A 19,066-nucleotide genomic window follows, 5' to 3' on the forward strand; every position below is an offset into this window, starting at 1 on the left:
AAGTCCAGATGACTCATCTGAAATGCAACTGTTTTTGTTGCGCTTGAGCTTAGCTCCATGCATACTGTATACCACAGTGAGTGATGACAGCCCCACTGCATTATGCTGTCCCCAGCTGCTGTTCAGGTTTCACTGATGTGGGAGCAGAGCTCGTTAGTTTATTAAAGAAAAAGATTATCAAAGTAGGCCCAGCATTTTGTAAAAAGGTCTCTATTGCAAAAAGTAGAACTCATGATGTATCTTTCTTGTTAACTCAAGCTGATAAAGGCATCAAATGGATCAGAGAAGATGTGGTGAGAGAAAAGCTCCAGGTCATAACGAAGCAGGAAAAGCTATGAAGACAAAAAAGCACGCTGCTGGATATCTTTACTGCTTTCAAGTAAAAGCTGTAAAATTGCAGCAATAGCTGTGGAACCTGGCCAGATGACATCATCATTACCAATCTGGAATGCACTGTATATGTAAAGTAATGGCAAAGTAATGTTTTACCAACATATTACTGGGAGAGGGTAAAAAGAACAAATTAGAAGATTAAAGGCTTAATGTTCAGGATAATATAATCCTTTATCTTTACCTTACTGTAGAATCCAAAAAGGAAACAATTACAGCAAAGTAAGGTGACAACGGTATGGATCATCAGTAATGAGATGCACACGATGAAAACAAGCTACACGTATAGACCTCGATGACCCCTGACCTTATCATAAAGGTTGCCTGCATTCTTCCTGTCGTCCTCGTCACTGCTGTCCTCTGCAGGGGGGCTCTGTCTCTTCATGTCATCACCCAGGTAGTGTTCAAAGACGCTAGAGAAGGCCACAGCCGACAGCATGCACACCACCGGAGTCAGAGTCAGCATCAAACGCACCATCACGCCCGCAAAGTACACCGCGCTGATAGCATACAAGGCCACTAGTGACAAGAGAGCAGAAAGACGTTACAATCCAAGCTGAATGAGATTCATTTCATTTTGCATTCAACTTCATAAACCCAATTTACGGTACCTCATCTTAATCTCAACATGGTTGCAATTTATTATTGGACAATGACCTTAAATGCATGCAGTCTAAGTGTTAAGTAAAGGTTAGATAATGCCTGCAGGTGCACACAGGTGGACAAGATAAATGAACCAGCAGTCATCAAACCAGATGTGCATATGTAGCTCTATTCAAACATTTTTTCAGCCAAAATGAGATCAGAGAGTCTGTGTGAGGTGATTAAGAGCAACAGTAAAAGAAGATAAACAAGAACATAGTGCACAAAAGAAAGGCGATTCATGCAGCCAAGTTAGCAGAAGTCAGATTTTTTTCAGTCGTGCACTTCTTAGTAGATTAAAAATCATCATTATTACATGCATCATCAAAACATAATTCCTCTTCAACAGTTATTAAATGTACGACACAAACTGCTGATGAAACAAGCTACATTTTACTGAAAGAAGTAAGAGGTAAAGGTTAGCTTCGTTTACATCAGCACACATCAGTCATCACTACATTCACGCATCTGTAGGCCATGGGCCTCCATGTCCCATGTCACTTGTGCTACAAAGGAAAATGGACCAGAATTCCCTAAATTCAACAATTACCTTCTAATACTTACTCAGTACCTAATAAAGAACCTCCTAATCCCTATATAGACCAGTGCTGACCAACATGTCATTGGGGTTATCAGGTGGGAACCTCCTTTCATGGCACCTCCAGGAGGCTAGACAGTGATCACTGGGGTCCCAGAATCACTCCCCTAATACCAGCCATCACTGCTCCTCACACCACAACAACAATCTTTTTTTTCCACAACCACAAGCTGCCCCAGCCTCTCACCAGCTGCACACCTGTCATAGCGGGGTGGGGATACAAACCCTGGTTCAGGTAGGGGGTAATGAAAGTAAAGTGGGTGCCAGAGGTGGAGGCAGAACAGGACACACGAGCAGATTCAGTAGACAAACTCACAGAAAACAGTCCTACAGTCACTAAAAATGCCAGGAAATACAAGGCCATAAAGGCCAGTTCACCTCAAATGGCCACCTGCTTTCAAAAGGCTCACACGGGCCACACCCTCCACTTAAATACAGGATTTCTTCCTTGCTTCTCCCAAGAGTCTGTTTATCCTAAGTGCTCCCCCTGCTGGGTCCCCAGCTACTATTGCTTTTTCTTATCCAAATCCACTGACTGGCCCTTACTGCCTCATCTGACACTTTCTTCACTATTTTCCTCACATTCTGTCCACTTACACCCAACTCCCTCAACAATGAGACAGACTTTGCAGCAAATCCTCTACATCTTACTTCCACTGGACAGATCCTAACTTTCTATCCTCGCTGCTCTGCTTCTGCCCCTAACCTAAGCTATAACCTAAGCTTTTTCCTTTCATATGCTTCTACTACTAAGTCCTCCCAAGGAACAGTCAGCTCTATGAAACAGACTCTCATTCTACTCCTAGCCCACAAGACTATCATCAGGCCTTAGATTTGTAGACTAGACTATTTCCTCGGGAAAAACAAGCTTTCCTCCTAAATCTACCTGCATCTCCCAATCACAAGCATCCTCTAAGCTGCCTTGCCTCCTTCTTGTCTTATTAACTTTCTCCCCCTCTTGAAAAAACTTAATTGCCACTTTCTTTGCCTTAGAGCCTCCTAAATTTACCTGCCTTCATTTATCTTACCTGCAGCTAAGCTTCTTAATACTTGGTTATGTCACCACGTATACCGGCCTTGTGACAGACTAACCTTACAGCCTGACAAAATGTGCCTTAGAGTTGCAGTACCTGAACATAATGAACATAGCAGGTCTCCATTTTAAGTTCTGGGGAGTTGGCAATACATTATATGTTGCCCCTATCAAAAATCTAATACTCCTTTCCTCCATACTCCACAGCTCTTTCCAACTAAGTTTTTTCTTCTCTACACCTTCCCAATTCAACCACTGTCCCTGCTTAGCCTGAGCCACTGCCTTTGCACCCCTTAACATTTCCTCTAGTCTACGAACCTGCTCCACAACTAGCTTTCTCTTCTCCTTGGGACCTGTTCTACTCCACACCGGTTTGCCTGGACCAAGCCCCAAGCCTCCCCGGCCTATTTGAACATTACCCACAATGTCTGTATGTCTAAGAGTTTTTTCTGCCTCCTGATCTGCAAATCTTTCTACACCACAGGAGTAAATTATATCTCCCATCTTCTCTAGCCTATCACTTGCATTTCCTCCTAACCTACCTAATATCTTTATTGACTGCTTCCCATTCTTTGTTGCTATTTGCCTTAGGCCACTTAACTCAGTATCAGCTGCATCCCTTCGTAGAACATCCTCCTCCACTTCTGTAGCTGTGTTATTGATATTCTTCGGACTGTGCCTATCTACCTGCCGCTGGACTTCATCCGACTTACTTGATTGACTTTTTAAAAAGTACTGATCGATGCGGCCACATTGCCCTTCTTTTACCACACATCTCTTCCTTCCCTGATGCATTTTAAGGCCTCTAACTGACGTTACTTTCTGCCAGCCACAAGGACAAACCTGGAGATTATTTCCCCGAAAGGTTATTGTGCCATGTAGTCTGCCTGTGAGTCATCTTTTGCCCCTGCTCTCACTGACCCCAGGGATATTCTGAAACAAACCCACGAGAGATCCACAGTTTCAAATGTATGATTCTGTCATATTTTACAACCAACCAAAGCATAATCATTTCACCATCTTTTAATCTTCCTAAATAACTTTGATCTTTATACAGTTCAAGTAAAAGTCAAACAACAGAAAGGCTCGACGTCTGACTTTTAATTTCAGTGATGGTTTAATACATCCATGCTCCTCTACAATCTGATAATATTTCCCTGCTTCACATTCACTTTACAGCTGTAATAATGTAGTTTCTGAGAGAACAGAAAACTCCATCCTGAGAGAAAGACAATATATAGAGCGACAGAAAGCTTTACATTTTTTATTTTATAATCAACTGATTTCTTTAATGCTTACCTGTGTTAATGAGAGTGCGTGAATTAAACTGTACTGACTGTGCTACTGAAAGCCTTTTGTTTTGTTAGTATTTTGTCAGGTTGAAGACTGAATGTCTCACTAATAAGAAGACCTGGATTTCTAGCTTTAGATTTCTAGCTGCAGAAGACATCAAGTTAGACCACAAACAACAATAAAATTACCACAAGCAACAGCTGTGTTTTGATTTAGCAAAATAACTGAGAAAGTTAGTTCAGAAGTGCAGCTCACTGTCACGTGAGGTCAGTCAGAAAAGCAGAGGTGAGGCGACTGCTCTGGCCACCTTCTTTAAAAGGAATGTAGCCAGGATTTGTATGGGAGTTTTTAGACTTGACATGTTTTGTTTTATTTTTATAAAAAGTTAAAGAGGGAAAACGAGTTGAGTGAGAGGAGAAACACAGGAGAAACTGTTGCAGCTTTACAGCTTAAACTGGTTATATAACAAAATACAAACAATTCTATTTTTTAAAAAGTCAAAACTCTCGGATCAAACGTTTCATTAAAGTTCATTTTTTGTATTTTTCAGCTACTGCCTGAGCTTTTCACCCTTGCTTCCTTGGACTTCCCCTCCTGGATTAAGCCAACTTTCAACCAATCAGCATTCAACCTGCGTCGTGAGTCATTTCCCAGGGCTGCACCCCGTTTGGTGTTTGGACAACTTGATGCCAGCCAGTCTGTATCGATTAAAATCTTTAACAAAACTCTTTAATTACACTTGGGTGGAGTGAAATCGACGGAGACAGATGCTTACATGCTACCATAAACAAGTTACGTTACCGTTACGCTTGACAGTTTCACTGCACTACTTCAACAGAATTGTTGCATAACTGTTAATCACTCTTAGAAAAAAAAAAAAAAGTTTCCATTACTTCACCTAAAGATATAGACTAAACATAAAAAGCCTGAAGTCCTTGTTGAATTCCAGCTTTCTCTTTATGATTTGCTTTGCTCTGCAATTCATATTGACAGACTAAATCTGACCAAGTCAGATTGCTGTGACAAAAAACAACCAGAATGGTCGGCGGTTCGATTCCAGGCTTCCACACGTTGAAGTGTCCTTGGGAGAGACACTTTGTCGGCTCTGATGCATTCATCTGTCTGTGAATATGTGCGAGAGGGGCAAAAAGCACCATGTGGCCTGTAACACTGTATAGACTAAGATGTGCTGGATGAGTGTGTGTTTTTGAATGGGACACGTTGCTTGTAGTATAGTATATTATAAAAGCCTGTTGAGAAGTCAACTAGACTAGAAAAGCACTATGTAAGTACAGTCCATTTACCAGCAGTGCATGTCTGAAAGGGTGGAACAATGACAGCAGCTTCCATGACTACAGCTGTGAACAGAGTGCTTACTTTCTTGAAAGGAAAGCCGTTCATTCCATGCTTACCAAAGACCCGTTCGTCATTAATGTTCTTGATGCAGAACCAGAGGCCTGCTGGGAAGGTACAGACGAGTATGTGCAGGTCAAAGAAGAAGGAGACCCAGGTGGTGGGCTGATGCTCAGACACTGATGCTATGATGGGTATGTGGATCTTAGCATAGCTGTAGACAACATGAAGGAAAGATAAAAGCCACATAGCGTAAGAAAAACATAGTCGGACAACAGACAAGAAAAACTCGCTCTACGTTGAGCTCCACATTAAATTGTGCAAGTGTTTGAGTTATTTAGTAGTCTCTCATATTTTCTGGGCAATTGTGAACCAGCTTTGCTGACTTTGAACCCATTAAAGAAAGACTATTCAGATATCTGAGAGCATCAAGTCTGGCTGATATCATTAAAGCCCAGATTAGTGACAGCTCACTAAGCTTTTACTGCACTGCAGTAAAATGCAGCCTCTTCAAAAGCATGACTTAGTTGTCTGCACAATCACAGACGTATGTGCACATGCACACCCAGGATCTTATAGCTGATGCTGCGGTCTGGTAGTCAGTCTGAGAGCACCGATGATGAACGGGGGGCCAGTACCTATTTGAGATCTGTTGATGGATCAGTGACAGGCTGACTGACTGATGATGATTAAACACTTTGGCAGCCAGAAAGACATGAAGTACCTAGAATGCACTTGATTTGTTAGATCTCAATAAAAAGTGAGAATGCTGAACAGCCATTTGTAAAAACAGGTCTTTTGCATGAAAAAAAACCATCAACCCTTTCCATATTTTATTAAAAACATGATCACAGATGAACTTCAGTTATACATTTGTAACTCATCCAGAGGCCAGGGTGGAACTGATTGTTAATCAAATGAATCCATTTACACACAAATGTGTTTTTGTACAGAGCTGATCCTTATTAATCAAATGTTTTATGTCCAGGGTACACATGTAGCGGCTGTAGCTCAGGAGTGTATCATCACCCCCAGTGTATCATTGGGGGTATGAATGTGTGTGTGAATGATTAGAAAGCACGTAGTTATGTGTGTCTTAAGGCGTGCTGTATGAGTGTGTGTGAGTGGGGTGAATGCAGCATGTAGTGAAGCGCTTTGAGTGGTCAGTTAGGCTAGAAAAGCGCTATACAAGTACAAGTCCATTTACCATTTACATATAAAACATCAATTCTGAGGACTTACCCAGTATCCCAGAGGGAGTAGAAGCGCCCACTCCATGGAGCAATGTATCCTTAATAAGAAACACACACAAACAAACATGTATGGGGTTCTAATCTTCTCACGAGTGCAGTGAAACAAAGGCACCTAAACTGGCCCATAGAAACACACCATGCTGATGATCTGTGGTCTCTGACATGCATCAGTGGTACAAGTAATTGGTTTTCAATGTTCCTACTGCATGTAGTATACACAATATCAGTTTCTGTGGTGCGCCGCTATCGCTTTGGAAACGGCAGAAAACAAGCACATCTCTCATGAGTCTGAGCAGTATGGATTCAAAACTTGGGAGCCCTGTAACATAAAACTTCCAGGTCCTGTTGTTTGTAATAATGTTAGCAAAATACTGTATGAATAATTTCCATCTGATATTAACATTTAGTTGACTTCAAGGACTTCAAGAGTGGGGCAGGATCAGAGGCAGGCGGGAGCATACCCCTTCAATCGAGGAAGGGAAATGTAAAATTACAGAGGCCAAAATAAATAAAATGCTGGTGCATACTTGAAATTAAAGTGTTACTGAAGCCAAAGCCATTTGTACTATATATAACTGGACGAGAATCGGTAAGAGAACTGACAAGGAACCGAATCGATAAGCGATATCGGTAATGGACCCAGAATTGCTAAATTCTTAACAATTGTCATCCCTAGCTGTTAGACGGCCAGCTGGCAGTGCTTTCATATATAGATTGACGATGCGAGGGGAAATCAGTACAGCTGATACTAAATCAGGACCAACTACTGCATTTCATGTAGCATCTTAATGGCATTACATGGAAGCCGTTATTACAAAGCCCCACTGGTAATGTGGAGACTAAACAATATCAAGAAATGGGTCATGGGTGTGAATTACTAGAACAAGATGCTGGACATCTTGTAGTGATTAAACCCTCAACATCTATCCCTGATGGTTGAGGTGGGTGGTATTGAAAAGGCCTAAATATGATAGACTGCAGCTGCCAATTATCTAGGTGTATCAAAACTACAAATGTATGAGTGGCCCTTTGAAAAATACTTAAACAAGTCAGTACTCAACAGCTTGTGATAAGGAACCAAAATTAGCTTGTTTTTTCCTCCTCTGTCAAAACCATTTGGCCTGTAATACTCAATCGGTGTCAGAGATTCAGATTAGGTTTTTAAGCGTTGGTTCGCAGACCAACACAAAAAGCACATTTAGTTCTTTCCATGGAGTGTGGCAGGAGAAATATTCTCCCTTTTACTGATGACCACTTCTGTGTCTCCTGATATAAAAAAAGAGGGGAAAAAACAACATATATGCTTTATAAGACCCCGGTTTCTGAACAGTAAAGCATTATTTTATTCATATCGTTTACATCAGTGTGAGGAGTGTCAGAACAGAAGAGAGAAATTCCCGCTGTAGGACAATGCACTTCAATAGCACGTTATACTTCTAAGAAAGCCCAACAAATTGGAGTCATGGTGTTCCTTATCAAAGATGTGCTAGAAAGAGTTTCTGCATTTTTCAGTATTGATGTTTTTTGGTTTTGTTGTCAGATCCCCCAGCTTCACTCTCACTGACAAATCTCTCCTTCGCTCTGTATGACTTGGATGCTTTGAGGTTTTCACTGTTATGAGAAGCAAAGCTTTATAATGCAAGTTAGCTTTTGCTAAATAACATCAGATAAGTTGCTCTAATTGGATTATAATGCAATTGTACATGTGGTCTTTTTTCTTGTCCACATGTTGACAGAGACAGAGGCGTGTGCTGTACAGTAACGGCACATCTCCTTTTCTGGTTAAATATAAAAGTGCACGTTGTACCACCTTTGATAATAGGCATGCTTTATTAGCCACGAGACACATAGGAGCCTTTGTGAGACAACATCCTGTTGAGCTGCTAACCCACAACCCCTTTTAACTATTAACTAATTCTGTAGGTGTGGCCATGTAACACTGTTGGACCTGAGGAAGATCCCAGGTAAGACAGCTTTCAGTCAGTACAGGTAGCACGTTATCTAATAACATCTGGTAACAGCCACGTCATACGGTACAACTGGACTACCTAAAAGCTGAAAGCGCACACTGTCTGAGCACAGAAAAAAGATATACTTTAAATATTCGATAAATCCTGTGCAGCTAGTAAATGGGCGAAAAGAGGTTGATGTTGGTAATGGCTCACCAAAACCAACTTGGAAAATCTGTCAGCTGGTTTTTAAAGGGACAACCAACCTGTGTATGTCAGATAGATGACAGAGAGAAAAACCACTCCAGCCGCCAGAGAGACTCCCAGGAAAAATAGAGTCTGGAACTCCTGCCTGGTCAGCCTGTCCTTCAGATACTGCAGGAAGGCATAGACCTGAAGCAGCACAAACACACCTAAAAACAACCAGCGCAAAAAAATAGGTTATGATCTGAAATAGACCGGAGAACTTCATGGATACAACCTTTGTTCCAATTAAGATGATTTGCGAAAAACAATTTATTCGACAGTAAAAAATAAATCTTGTTTTCTTTGATTGCATTTAAAATATACAGTTTTTTGTTTGCATATCCACAATGTAATACTTTCATATCATAATGTCCTTTAAATGCAAAGCAAAATAAATGTTTTGCTCTCATACAACCCCCAATAGCTGTGGGATGTAACATCTCTGTTGTAAAAAAAATCCCTCACATGCACAGCCATACAGGTCAATTTGTGATAATACTGAGGCTGGCAAAGACAAGCTACCAAAAATGTCAAGCGACAGTGTAATAACTCATGTACAAACACACTCAAAAAACACGTTTTAGTTTATCTCTAATTCAGTTCGCTTTTTCTGAATATGGCTAGTTAGTTACTTGCAGTAAACACAAACTGTGTTACCTCTGTTTTACTCACTGTTTTACATTTTACCTTTGATGACTGGCTACTGACCTGCTGCTGCCATGTGTTCACTAGTCCTGATTGGTTGAAAGCCCACAAAGGGTATCTGCATAGACAGGATCAGGCCAACGATATAGAAGGTGCTGTAGGCTGCAGGGAGAAACAGGCAAAATAAAATAAAATCCAACGCATCACAATTGAGGGGTGATTCAAGTTTCTGATCCAGATAAAAGAGAGCACATTAAGCTTCCCACAGACAGGCTGTTTAAATCTGAGATAGCGATGAATTCTTAATGACCTTGTGTTCATATCCTGGTGGAATTTGAGACCTGCATTAACTGAATGTTACACTGATGCACAAATAGATCAAGTATTCATCCTCTGCCTGGCATCTTCATTACACAGTGTAATGCATAGTATCTCAAACCAATGTCATCAAAAAATTGTTAAGTCTGAAGTTTAGTACTAACTCAAAAACACAAAAAAGAAAACGACTGGGCTGAAGTGCTGTCTAATGAGACATTGCAAAGTGCCAAATTAGAAATATCCAGCCTCCCCATCTTCATCTCCACCAACTTTAACTTCAAATCTTCTGAATTCTCTGTATATTGAAGAGGGCATTCAGGGCATTTTTGTTCCCACTTTTGCTATAGTAAATTACCATAGGCACTTATAAGGTTCACTGACTGAGAGATCTGACTTCTAACAGGAATTCTTTATTCTTATGGAAGCACCATTTGTTAACTGATTGCCTTGGATACAGAATGCCGACACTGGGGCACGCTCGGTGTGTACAGCTGTACAGGGACCAACTGAAACAAATGGAGTTGTGTTTCTGCCTCAACATTACTTTGCACATCACAGCACGATGGCATTGTTTGCTTTGAGAAAAGCTCATAATCCACCTCCATGACATCAGAGTCTTTCAGACTTTGCTTTATGACTGAACTCTCTGCAAACTGCTGTGTGAACGAGGGAACCTTGACTTTACACTGTTTGTCAACTTTCTGTTTGCAAGGAGAACATTTTGTTTCCAGGGTAACATCTATACTTTTTTAAATCGTGAGAGCTATCTCACCACCAGAAATACCCTCTAATATGACTAATAACCGAAACTCCACCACTAATGCCACAACTGTAAAGGAATTATTAACAGAACTGTGTCAAGTTTTCCTGCAGCATTTCTTTCTGATACAATTCAGTGACACTTAACACTTAACAAGTGCACATCTTTATCTTTGTTATTGTCAAAGCTAACGTAGAATGGTCCCGATCTCCTTAACCAGCCTACACTGTCATTTTTTCGAGATGTTAATCACACTGAAGGAAATAGTGCATTTGTTGGGGACTATTTCCAGTGGTGGAATCATCTTACAGCCCGACGGTGTATAAGATACACAGGGCTTTGTGGTCTCACAAATCTAATCTAAATCTATCTGTATTTGTTGATATTAATGACACATGGAAAGGTATCGTGGGCACATTCGGCCTTTTGAGTAGGCAACTACATTAATATGAGTCAGATGCAAGATAGCTGATTATGAACCATCAAATCTGATCTGTATTAACTTAGATTTTAAAAGAAGTGATGTGAATGTAACTTTTGGGACTGAGTGTATTTATGGGTAAAACATAAAGCTTTACGGCTCAGTGGACCAGGATACATCAGGGCTGTGATTGTCATGACTAAGTTGTTTTAGTTTTCTTTCTAGTCTTTAGTTTTGCCATGAGTTTCCCTCAGTTACTCGTGGTCATCAGATTCACTCACTTCACCTGTGCTTTCCCCCTCAGCTGCACTCCATCACCAGTCACCTCCCTTCGGTGTTCAGTTTCCAGGTTCCCCCGTGCACCCCGTGCCAGATCCTCACCATCATTCTTATGGATCAGGTTTGTCAGGTCAAGTTTGTGCTTTTGTATTGTCATAGTTCATGCCAAGTTTTGTTTTATTAGTTTTCATAGTCTCAATTTCATGTGTTTGGTATTCCGGTTCAGCCGTGATTTTCTGTTATTCCATTTTCATCTAATAAATCAAGTTTTACTTTAAAATATCTGCGTCCGGGTCCAGCCTTCTCCACGCACCCAACCTCACCATTCGTGACAGTGATATAACTCCTGTTAGCAGATTACATTAAGCGCATTTTGTAATAATAATAAAAAATAGCAGTCTTACCATTAAGTAACTACATGTTTGTGACTATAAAGAATGGCTTAATCCTGCAACAAACTGGCACCATCTGCACATGGTCACCAATGATGGTACTTGCTCTCGACAATGAGTAATGTCATGGCCCAGAATGGTAGAAAAACAAGCAGTCAAGCTGATGCTGTAGAGCACAGGAATTATGTGCTGCTACTGAGAATGTGCTGCTGATAATTGCAGCAAAGATAACTTCATTTCATGTGGATTTCATTTCAGTATTTTTGCTTTAAAAGACGGAGAATGGATTGAGATGGACTGAGACTGCACAGTGCAGTATATATATATCGGAGAACGTTACTGGAGGCAGCAAGGACGGCACCAGTTCTCAGAGGTGATCACAGGGGGAAGAACAGTGGCTTCGTGTTAAATTATTCATTTTGGTTCTAATCCTATTGGAGGATGCAGACAACTTTTTCAGTCTCTTCCTTTGAGTCTCCATTCTCTGTACTTGTCTTCATATGGTTTCTCTCTTTGAGTCTACAAAGTTACAGCTGTCAGCTTAGTCATTTATGTGTTGACATGTCATCTTTTCCAAAGCAAGGATTATTGATTTAAAACTAAATCCATGGCATCTGCAGGAGGCTGTGAGCTAGGGTCAGGACATGAATCTGATCAAGGAGGCAAGTTCAGTTTGAGGCAAGACGAAGGAAAAATGTTTTTTATCCAGCTTGTGCTACCATGAATGCCTAAGGAGTGCAACCCCTAAGAAGCCATGAGTTAAAGAGAGTGGGTCTGTGTTGGATCTCACCTATGTAGACTCTCTTACTGAAGCGCTGCATGAGCAGCAGAACAAAGACATGAAGAGGAATGAGGTTGATGATGAACACGTAACCGCCCCAAGCCGACACCTGTCAAACACATTGAATTCAATTCATTTAAAACCTTTGCTGCAATTTTCATGAATTGAAAACTCGAAAAAACTGGAATATGCAAATCAAGGTGTTCAAATAACAGATGCATGCACATATGAACAAATACATAAATATTTAGTTTGCCACTTGTCATAGTGGGATTGAGATCGTTGATGAATGCTTTCAACACTTTAATCAGTATTGCTGATAAGCCATGGCTGTATTCTCTCTTATTCACAACACTTTTTCTTCCATAATGACAGAGATTTCAACAAGTGGGAAGGGTGAAGCCGCACAGCCTACCTGACAGCTGGAAAAATCAGCTTGAGCTGCAGCCCTCAGGCACACATACAAACTTGCAGTACACTTAAAACTAATAACACTAAATTGTATCACCTCCAAATCATTGCATTACCTTTGAGCTTATCAGTAGGATTTCGTTTTACTACGTTAACAATACAAGCCCCACTAACAGTCACCTATTTTTGGTTGGTCATCGACATCACTTTGTTCAGCTGTTCAGTGGTGATTTTTTTTTTTTTCATAAGCAGTCATGACAGACATGCAGAGAAAGCCCACGAGTACAGAAATGGGGGACTAATAATGGCTACCAGTCATGTTATAGACTGTTTCTGCGATTTCTTCTTCTTTTCTATCTTTTGTTTTAAAACACATTTGTTTCCGATAGTTCCTCTGGGGGACATAAAACAAACTTTTCATCCCAGAGTCACTGGGATTTGTTTGATAAATTAGCCTAAGACTAGAAAAATTCTGAGTGGAAAAAGTTTTGTTTTTAAGATTCGTTTAGTTCCTCGCAGTTACAAAAAGCTTCGCTTTGAGAGTACAAAGCACGCCAAAGGTCATGACCTTAAGGAAAAGGACCACTCTGAGGATATTTCAAAAGCAGCACTTTTACACTATATAACACGTAATCTATTACATGCTGTAGCTCCAACACTCAGAAAACTAAGCTGTTTTACATAACTTGCACTGGTTCAGACTGGTGACTTCAGGCTTCCACTTTCCAACTCTCCGTCCCTTGTTAACTTACTAAAAGTATCCTTTTTTTTAATGTCAACATCTTTGGAATACAGATATAATATGAACATACTGTGTGTGCCACACTCCAGCACTGCTAAACCTTAACAATTTAACTATCTATGAAACCCACAAATGACATGAATGCTGCTCGATTTCTCCATGACGAAGAGAAGAATTCATTTCCTTATTCTATAAGATGCATCTGGAGCTCTCCTGCACGGTTACAAACTGTTGCTAAGTGTCACTGAGTGAGGCCATGTGCTACTTAGCATATTTCTGACTTTCCAACATCGCATTTCCATTCTGCTTTGCATCCATTTGCCTCTCCCTCACTCTCTGAGGTCAGGTGAAAGTAGCTAAATCTGACAACCAACTCATAAAGTTGACAAAACTACAGTTCTGACCACTGGCTGACCTCAGTGATTTCCTTGGTTAAGAAAGTTAATCTATTGGCCTTTAACCCCTCATCCTAGCTGTCGCACCAACTCACAGATTTCTTTTGGTCAGTTCAGAATAATTTCTTCATCTTGAAAAATAAAGGTTCCCGTGTTTTTAATCAGACAGATTAGGACACATATATTACAATCAACCTTCTCAGTTAGGAGACAGACATTTTTGGTTTTGGTGATTCTCACCATGTAGAAGTAGGAGAGGCAGCATCCGATAGTCCAGAAGACAGATCCTGTCTTCACTGATTTCACCTGCAATTTACAAATTTACAGCGTTAATCACACACACAAATTTACTTTCCTGACCACAGAGCTTTGCAGCACCTAACGAGGGCATGACAAGGCTGATGATCCCCAACTGTCCAGCGGTCCAAGTGGGAGCTGCTTCTGTTGGTTGGAATGATGGAAGAGCTGAGCCAATAAAGATGTGAGACAGAGTAAAAGGGAAGGGAAAGTGAATTGAGAGAGTAAGCAAGAACATTGGGGTCAACTTCATAAAGTAATGTCCTGATATCACGAAGGAAGCTCTGTGTTGTTAAATGTACCACAGTGTTCACCAGCAACTTATTTGGACTACTATCCATTTCTGAGCTAAGGTTAATGCAAGAGGAACTAAATAAAGTCCAAATATAAAGGTTTTGAATATGTTCTCCATTGGTATTGTTCCAAAAACTGTGAGGAACACAAATGGCATCATGGTAAACAAAAAGGAAAAAACAGGTGAATGTCAAGTGTGTTCAAAGCTGTAAAAAAGTTTTCCCTTTGACATTTCTAAAGTGGGAAAAACAGTTTGGAGCGAAACTCATTTCTTCACATAGAGCCAGGAAAAGCTGTCTGCTACATCTAATGGTGAGTGCATTAAGTACGAAAAAACAATTAAACACAGATCTGCATGTTAAAGAGGATTAGAAATTAAAACGAACATCCTGGAGAATTATATTTAACTTAAGGGTGAACAGGACGGGGCTACTTAAGGAAACAAATATTTTGCACCTCTCATCCACATGAAAATGACATGTTTTGCAACGAAAAACTGAGACTTTCCTCGGCTTTCATCGATGCCCACTGAGCAACAACTCTAAGCTATCATCTGCCAACACAAACCAACCACATTTATTTATCTATCTATTTCACCGTTGTACGGACCTCTGCGTTGGTTCTAAATGTTTCATTAAAGGAGAAAAAACTTTTCATTTACATCATGATTCGGTGTCAATCACAGCTTTGTAGATGAACCAAAAGAAAGCCACTGACCGCAGCAAACCCAGGCTACATCAAGCTCAGATCAAATAAATGTCAACATACATGTAATCATTACTGGAACTTCATGTTCCTGACAGAGAAAAGCTGGCTGACACAGAACTGAGAATCATTAATAGATAACAGAGGAATAGGACTTCAGGAAGACTGTCAAAAGTGTGTATGTGTATACCCAGAGGTAGTAGGTGAACTGCAGGGCAAAGATAGCAATGCCTTCATTGTCAAAAGAGCCAGCCACAGAGCGGGAAATGTAGCCCGGGACAATGGCAATGAAGCAGGCTGCCAGCAGCCCTGCCCCCTGGTTCCACAGCTCCCTCGTCAGCAGAAAGGTGGAGATAGAGGTCAGGCCACTGAACACTGGGGCCAGAAACACACACACGTCCCGGATGTGGACGGTAACATGCAGCAGGTTCAGCACATAGTGGATGAGGCCCGCCGTCACCATGAGGCCCGGGTACACCTGTTAGAGAGGGAGAAATAAGACAAGAACATTCAGAGACTTGTTTGTTTCATTCACTTAAGCATTACATTTTCTTTGTTTAAAGGAAAAAGTAATAATTGTGACTCAATAGAAAAGCAACAGTATTAAGAAAGCCACCAAAAACTGAGCATCTGAAAATGATTCATGTATCTTTTTGCTCTGGGGATGAAATTAGCCACAACCCATTCTGAAAGATTTACAGAGAAGAGAATCTAGTTGTGTGTTTGTATCTGAAGGTTATCACATTAAAGTCTAGTGAAGCTCAAGTGTGTCACTACTACAAGATGTAGAAATGCCATTTCATTGCATCCTGCAGGATGTGCTGGACAGCAGATGTGAGCCCCACACAGCGGGACAGAGAGGGACTATCAGCACATCTGACCAAGGTTCAAAAGTCTCTTCATCTGGTCTGGATGTAAGATGTTGCTGTTGGTAAACGTGGGATTCGGTAAAGAATGTGTGAGCTGCGGTCAGCTTTTGTCGTCCTGACTGAAGCATCCTCAGTTAAAATGAGTGTGTACACCCAGGTGTTGCACGGATTCAGTAGAGTAATTAGCTTATTAAACACTGCTCCACTGCATTCAATAGCTGGATGCAAGCAGGTGTAGGTGGGCTTTGACCGGTTTCAGAACTTAAGGTGGTGCAGTTGAAAGTGAGATGATGATGATGATGATGAACACATTAAATAATAATGCAACTCATGGGGAATGAGGACAAAATGTTGTGGATAGGGTAGAGAGAGCACACAAAGCCTCTCCAAGTTGCTGAGTCAATCACCAGAAATTCAACCCCCAGAGTAAGAAATACTTACTGTTCCCCCAACTATCCTCCCCAGCGGGTACCAGGCTCTTTCATCAAACCAGTTGAGGAACTCAAAGAAGCCATTTGTGGTGAGATGGTGAGTCGACCTGTAGTTGAACCTGCAACATACAGAAGGGGGCTGTTAGAGGTGCCAATGAGGTGCTAATGAGTCATTATCGCCGACAATTATTTGTCTCCCATTAACACAGGTTTTGTTATTTATTTCTATTGTAAACGTCTGTTGCTCACCGGCTTTTATTTTGAAAAGGTCCACCGTGAGTGAGCCTAGTGTGTTGCTTACTGCAGCGGCGCTCACAGGAAACCGCCAGAAAAGAAAAGAATGGCGGACGAAGCGGGCTAAACAAACATGAAGAAGGTTATGGAACTTTTACACGGCCATTTTCATTTCAAACTTCTTCCAGACAGAGGTTATTTGTAAGCACTGCAACGTTCAATTGTTTTATTACCGGAGTACTTCGGTCATATGACTGTACACTTCCAATAAAAGTGCGTTATATGCTACTTTTGAATACATTATTGGATTTTGCGTATAGCAATGCGATTAATCGTCATTAATCACAGGAAATCATGTGATCAACATGACTAAAGACCTAAAAACCTCTCTGTACTTCCAGGCTCTAACTGTCCCTAATTATGTAGGAGATATGTTCCAGTCTCCACTAACTATGCGTATAATCATTCCTACTTTGTGAGATATATGTAATAACTATGAGAGGATAAGTGCTGACTGGGCTCCTGTTACTTTCTCACAGGTCAATGCTGCACAAATGACTGACAAGTTACTCAAACTGCTCTCCATCTTCAATCTAAATGTCTTTCAACGGTTTGCATGTAATAATTAAGTACAGGAAATGACCCAGAAGTAAAAGGCAACAAAGTACACATTTTTTTCCTAAGTCAAGACAAATTAATTCAACTGCATGTGTTATGTGTTCTGACTAGATTGTAAACATCGGTGTGCTGATATTTTGCTGACAATAAAAGAAATAGTATGTGGCACCTTTCTGTACATGGAACAGAGCTGTTTTATCCATTCAAAAAACAGGGACCTGTTGTTTCCTGCTGAGAAAGCGTTAAAAAGTGAACAAATACTTATTTTGTTCAGAAGTCGTTTAATTCTAGGTAAAATCATGATGGGGTCGTACATTTCAAGTGAAAATACTATTCAAAACACGGAATTATTCAACCATTTTTGGATTGATAGCAAGACAAGGCAATTCAGGCAATTAGGAGAAGATTCATTTTCAGCTTCTGCTACTTGCCATAAGTCAGTATTTAAGCCGTAGACGGTTTGATTTTTAAGATGTCATCATGGAGAGGTCTGCATGGAATCAGCAGTCTGAGAGAAAACCAATTACTGCTTATTGAAAGCTACTCTGACAACTTGTTCTCTCTTCTCTACAAACACAGACCACTGTGGTCCCAGCTTACACCCAAAAGTTTCATGAAACTTTTCTCTCTATGTCCACCCTCGTTTTCAAACTTAGTTCTTTATAGCTGCTTTATTGGGACAATCCAAGTACAGCCTTGTCTGAAACTAGACAGGCCCGATGGACAGTGCTGCTACTATAGAAATCCAGCACCAGGCCTGCAGCTTTCAAACTTAAGACTCTGGTGGTACAAAAAAAACTTTTCTGCTTGTCCTTTTAACAAGCACCGAAGTGCTCAATAATACAAAACAGGCCCTTCAACAAGAAAATGGAATGTGATGGGGGGGTTGCAACATATGGCTTGCAGGGTTTCATGCTCACTCTGGAGGCTCACTAAACTGATTAAAAAGTATAGGGCAAGAAAAGCTGCCAACACACAAAATAGAAACAAGCCATTGGGTAGTTTGGCACAGGACTTCTTAGTCTGACAGAACCAGCGGCGCCCAAAAGCTTTCAGCCAGCCACAGTACGGACAAACAAATCAACACCCACACTCCACTCTCTGGGTGGGCTTTTTAAAATGTCTTTCAGCCTGGATGAAGTAAAATCCTGCCTCACCCATGGAATACAGACTCATTCAAACATCGAGTCAGACACCAACATGAAGTCAAACCACTAAATGTGAATAGCCTGCATTTACTTACGTAGCACTTTTCTAGCCTCGTTGGCCACTCAAAGCACTCTCATTCACACACGTACAGCACTTGTTATGTCTACAGTGTTACAGGCTACACTACAAGTAAACTAATAACAAAAAACTAACAAAAAGGGCTCTGTCCTTCATCACTCCTAAATTCAATGGAATATAACAGTTTCTACGGCCTGCTCACACAGACATCTGAGGCATTTAATACTCCTGCACAGGACCAAAAGAGCAGGTGGGGCAGCTTATCATGCAAGCTATCATTGTTCTTTAGCTTATAATAATAATAATAATCAAACAAATTAGTATGTGGGTTGGCTCCAAATCATGCCTTGTAACTTCAAACCAAAAGATTCTGGGACTCAAAAAGAAAGTCAACTGTAAAAGGAAAAGAGCTGATGACATTTTTTACGCTACAAAATACTGAAAAACTTTAACATAAGTTGGATAAATGCTTAGAAAGGTTTGTTGTGAT

At 40.7% G+C, this 19,066-nt stretch overlaps 1 protein-coding gene across 1 annotated transcript in view; it reads right to left on the minus strand.

Moving 5' to 3' along the window:
- LOC140316913 (dolichyl-diphosphooligosaccharide--protein glycosyltransferase subunit STT3B-like) overlaps positions 1–19,066 on the minus strand; it is a 49,872-nt gene that overhangs the window by 7,273 nt on the left and 23,533 nt on the right. Inside the window, exons 2-10 of the mRNA XM_072394987.1 lie at positions 16,508–16,616; positions 15,388–15,675; positions 14,142–14,207; positions 12,363–12,462; positions 9,466–9,564; positions 8,778–8,924; positions 6,552–6,600; positions 5,369–5,523; positions 698–909 (exon numbers count right to left, since the gene is read on the minus strand). Of these exons, the coding sequence (XP_072251088.1) occupies positions 698–909; positions 5,369–5,523; positions 6,552–6,600; positions 8,778–8,924; positions 9,466–9,564; positions 12,363–12,462; positions 14,142–14,207; positions 15,388–15,675; positions 16,508–16,616 (1,225 nt within the window). The remainder of the gene's footprint in view (positions 1–697; positions 910–5,368; positions 5,524–6,551; positions 6,601–8,777; positions 8,925–9,465; positions 9,565–12,362; positions 12,463–14,141; positions 14,208–15,387; positions 15,676–16,507; positions 16,617–19,066) is intronic.

This window comes from Leuresthes tenuis, unplaced genomic scaffold (genome assembly GCF_036924035.1).
Source record: "Leuresthes tenuis unplaced genomic scaffold, fLeuTen1.0.hap1 SCAF_10, whole genome shotgun sequence".
Lineage (NCBI taxonomy): Eukaryota > Metazoa > Chordata > Actinopteri > Atheriniformes > Atherinopsidae > Leuresthes > Leuresthes tenuis.